Source organism: Cyanistes caeruleus, unplaced genomic scaffold, assembly GCF_971803275.1.
Source record: "Cyanistes caeruleus unplaced genomic scaffold, bCyaCae1.hap1.1 HAP1_SCAFFOLD_76, whole genome shotgun sequence".
NCBI classification, from domain to species: Eukaryota; Metazoa; Chordata; class Aves; order Passeriformes; family Paridae; genus Cyanistes; species Cyanistes caeruleus.
In genome coordinates, this window is record NW_028255888.1 from 753,183 (window position 1) to 757,445 (window position 4,263).

The 4,263-nt window shown below is 56.3% G+C and overlaps 1 protein-coding gene across 2 annotated transcripts; it reads right to left on the bottom strand.

Moving 5' to 3' along the window:
* Positions 1 to 225: 225 nt before the first annotated feature.
* Positions 226 to 4,044, bottom strand: LOC147646894 (uncharacterized). Of its 2 annotated transcripts, XM_086872793.1 has the most exons (3): positions 3,978 to 4,044; positions 2,249 to 2,327; positions 226 to 2,062 (listed from the first exon to the last, which is right to left on the bottom strand). In XM_086872793.1, the coding sequence occupies exons 2-3, from the start codon at positions 2,298 to 2,300 to the stop codon at positions 1,056 to 1,058; spliced, it is 1,059 nt and encodes a 352-aa protein (XP_086728919.1). In that variant the 5' UTR covers positions 2,301 to 2,327; positions 3,978 to 4,044; the 3' UTR covers positions 226 to 1,055. The 2 variants fall into 2 exon arrangements, with proteins under 2 accessions (XP_086728919.1, XP_086728918.1); XM_086872792.1 differs by lacking the exon at positions 3,978 to 4,044 and having other exon boundaries at positions 2,249 to 2,380.
* Positions 4,045 to 4,263: the final 219 nt, after the last annotated feature.

The window sequence follows — 4,263 nt, forward strand, 5'->3', positions numbered from 1 at the left end:
CCCAATCCCAACCCCAACCCATCTCATCTCTGCTGGACATCAAGACCTCCTTCCCAACCCCTATTTTGCCCATTTCACACCTCCCAATCCTTATCCCACCCATCCTGCCCCACCCAATGCCCATCTCACCCCTCCTGATCTGCATCCCACTTCGCCCAGTCCCCTTCCAATCCCATTCCACCTGATGCCTTCAGAAGGCTGACCTAGAACAGAGGCTGCACAGAGTTAAGGATAAAGTTTATTAAAAGGCCTTAAAGGATATACCTTGGGTATACAAGAGCCTGGCCAGGGCTACACCCAAGATCAACCAAAAATGGCCACAAAAATGGATGAACAACTGATTGTAAGGTCTCACATTTTTGTAAGCTTAGGTCCATCTGCATATTTGGGTTCATTGTCCAATTACAGCTTCAGATGGTGAAGTCCCATCCTTCTTGTTTTCTTCCTTTAGTCCACCCTTGTTTATGCTTTTGGGCCTGAAACTTGTAACGACTGCCCTTGTTATCAAGCTAGAAAAGGAATTGTTTTGTCTACCTACTAAGTGAAGAGAGCTCACCAACACTTAATATGAAGTTCAAAACTATAAACCTAGACAGTGCAGAATATGAAAAACATGAAAGCTAAAACTTAAGGCATCACACCCTTAGAGGCTGTGGAATTGTATAATTTTGGAGTGGTTTAGAGGTGGTAGATCAAACCCTCTCATCCCTTTGAATGCCAAGAAATGGAGACAACTACACCAAATACCGCCACAACCCCCAAGTTTCTCCCTAAATCCCAGATTACCTTGAAACACTAGTAAAAAGTGAGGTTTAAGATGCTTTTGATGAATTTGTTGATTTTTACCCCAATTTTGTCTGTTTTACAAGGATGAAGATGAACCAAAAGATAATTGAAACCAAACTAAAATGACCACCAGCCCAGTGTGTTCCCAACACAGATCACTGGGAACGTGGGTCATCAGGGCTCTGCCCAACGTGGGGCCTCTGATTGGGGATGGAGCTGGGGCAGCACACAAAGCTCTTCCTGCACTTGGGGCACTCGCAGGGCTTCCCTTAGTGGTGCCTCTGTTGGTGTCTGGTCAAGTTAGAGCTCTGGGTGAAGCTCTTCCCACACTGGGGACACTCATAGAGCCTCTCCCCGCTGTGGCTGCGCCGGTGGGAGATGAGGTGGGAGTTTCGCTTGAAGCCCTTCCCGCAGTCAGGGCAGCGGAAGGGCCTCTCCTCTGTGTGAATCCGCTGGTGCACGAGGAGAGTGGAGCTGATGCGAAACCTCTCCCCACACTGGAGACATTCGTAGGGCCTCTCCCCAGTGTGGATCATCTGGTGAATGGTCAGTTGGGACCTCTGGCTGAAGGTCATCCCACATTCCCCACACTCATAGGGCCGTTCCCCAGTGTGGGTCCTCTGGTGGATGGTCAGGTAGGAGCTGTTTCTGAAGCTCTTCCCACACTGGGGACACTCGTAGGGCCTCTCCCCAGTGTGGATCCGCTGGTGCCTGACAAGGGTGGAATTGTGCTTGAAGCCCTCCCCACAGTCAGGGCAGCAGAAGGGCTTCTCATCTGTGTGAATCCTCTGGTGCACGAGGAGATGAGAGCTCCTCTGAAACCTCTTCCCACACTCGGGACACTCGTAGGACCTCTCCCCAGTGTGGATGCGCTGGTGACGGATGAATTCGGAGTTGCAGCTGAAGCCCTTCCCACATTTCCCACACTCATAGGCCCATTCCCCAGTGTGAATCATCTGGTGGCGGATCAGTTTGTTGCTCCGGCTGAAGCTCTTCCCACATTCCAAGCACTTATAGGGCTTCGCCCCATCCTGAAGCTGCTCATGGACCACCAGCTCAGAGCCCCGGCTGGATCTCCGGCCGCCTTCCCGGCACAGGGTGGGTCTTTCCTCCTCAGAGCACCCTGGGATGGGTTTGGAGCCCCTCCTCCTGTGGGATCTCCAGGGCTTTTCTTCCCCGTTGGATTTCTGTGCTGTGGAGCTGGTCAAAACGGCCTCTTCCATGAGGTTCTGCCCCAGGGATTTGTTCTTCCTGGTCTCCATCCTCAGCTCCATGTCTGGGGGAGGAAGGACAAGGAGAGGATGGGATTTGCCTCCGTGCCAGAGGGAAGGGGAAGGAGATCCCCCCAGTGCATCCCCGGCAGGATGGCCTCGGCAGCGGGGTTGTCCTGCAGCCGGGGGCCATGCTGGGCTGGGAGATGGAGCAGGAGAGAGGGGGAAAGGGGCACTGACTTCCTCCTCACCTGCCTGGGTGTCCTGGGGCATCTTCCTCTTCCTCACAGCCTCCTCTTCCATCTGGCCAAGGTTTGGGAATGGGAAATCCTGGCTTGGGGAAAAATACGATTCATGAGCAGATGGGCTGAGGGGGTTCATTCTGCCCATGTTCATCTCTAGAAATCACCGGGCATCTGCAGTCCATAAAAACCCCCAAACACCCGGATTCAGCCCTGAAAATGCCTCCCAGAAGTTCCCCATCTCTGGTCTCTCCCCTTTGGTGTTCAGGGTTTCCCTCCCATCCCAGCTCCTGGAGGTCATGCTTGCACTGGGGGTCCCCAGTCTACTCGGTCCCTGCCCTCCCCAGGCTGCTGGGAGTGCCAGGAATCCGAGAAGTTACCCGTTTTCATCTCAGCACTTAGGGATGCTGGAGGTTTTTGGGGCTTCAGGGTCCCTTCTCCCCTTATTCTCTGCTTTGGGGTGCAGGGGGTCCAAGGAGTCCCCCCTGCCCCTCTCCAGGCTGTTGAGGGTCCAACAAATTGCAGAGCTCCTCCTCTCTGGGCTCCCCACTTTGGGGTCCTGGGGGACACAGGGCTCTGCTCCTCCAGGCTGCCTCTGCCAGCAGCTGCCACCAGGACCCCCCAATGTCCCCCCAAGGGGCATTTTGCATACAGCTTTGGAGTTCTTCATTCTTCAAACATCACCCACAAAAAAACCCAACCCAGGAACCCTCCAGGATACCAGGGCCAAGCTCCCCCTCCCCTGTCAGCTGTGGGATGCGAGGTGATGATCCCACGGGTGGGAGCTGTGAATTCAGGGAGTGCTGGACCTTGTGATTCCTTCTCCTTTCCGTGATCCTCCTCTGTCCCTCCTCTTGCTCTTCCTCCTGCTCTGCCTCTTCCTCCCTCCTCCACCTCCTCCCTAACACCACTCCCTTCTCCTACTTCCATCCCTTCTTGCTCTCCCTCATCCTTCCACTTCCATCCCTCCTCCTCCTCCCCCAGGAGCAGTGACAACCTCAGTGCCCCATTCCCGAACCCCTCACAGCCCATGGGAGGAGCGGGGATGGAGCCGGGACAGGTCGGGATGGGCAGCGTGGGGCTCTCCGCTGCTCCCACCCGCTGGGGATGGAGGGAACCCGGCCTGGGGAAACTGGGAAAATTGGGGGCTGCAGATCCAAACTGGGGCTGGCTGGGGACCCTGGCTGGGGACTGCCAGCCCTTGGGGCTCCTCTGGGGAGATGCGGGAGGGGGGAACACAGAGAGGGCTGGGGGATCCCAGGAGTGGCAGCACTGGCAGGGACTGGTTTGTACTGGGATCATCCTGGCACTGGCTGAGATTGCACTGGCTGTGTAGTGACATCACACTGGGATATCATACTGGGATCGTCCTGGCAGTGAGTAGGAGCCTGCAGGGGGCAATTGAGACCAGGTTGTGAGGAACTGGGAATATGCCCTGCGCTCCCCAGAACCCCGGCATCGCCCCCCATATGTCTCATAAGTCTCCCCCAAACCCTCCAGGATCCCTGAGTGTCCCCTCAGCGCTCGTTCAGGACCCCCCAAAGCATCTCTGGACACCTGAGTTCTCCCGACCCCACAGATGCCCCTTCCAGACACGGCTGGGAATTCATCTCCCATCATCCCAGAACACAGTTCCGCGCCCAAACCTCCTGCTGTGCCCCGCACCCCAAAGAGCCCGGTTAGAGCTCCCCAGGTTCCCCCCAAGTGCTCCCAAGCCATATACATTCGCCCCGAGGACCTGCAGCCATGGCTCGGACGCAGAAGTGCTTCCCGAGTGCTTCCCTTCACCGCCAAACGCACCTTCCGAGCCACTTCCGGGACTACATCTCCCATCATGCTCCGCGGCGCCAATAAAACGCTACTGCAGCCGGGACTCCATCTCCCGTCATGCCCCGCGCCCCACCGGAACCCATTGGAGCTGAGCCTGTAACTCCCGTGGTGCTCCGCGGCACCATGAAACCATACTATACCGGCGCCTACAGCTCCCATCATCCCCCGCGGCCCATAGATTCCCCGTTACAGCC

What these genes read in the sequence shown, in the direction of transcription:
- LOC147646894 (XM_086872792.1), bottom strand. Translation starts at nt 2,378, where the DNA reads ATGAACCCCCTCAGCCCATCTGCTCATGAATCGTATTTTTCCCCAAGC. An exon ending in GCCCCAGGACACCCAGGCAG is followed by an intron (nt 2,063 to 2,248) that starts GTGAGGAGGAAG and finishes TTCCTCCCCCAG; the next exon opens with ACATGGAGCTGAGGATGGAG.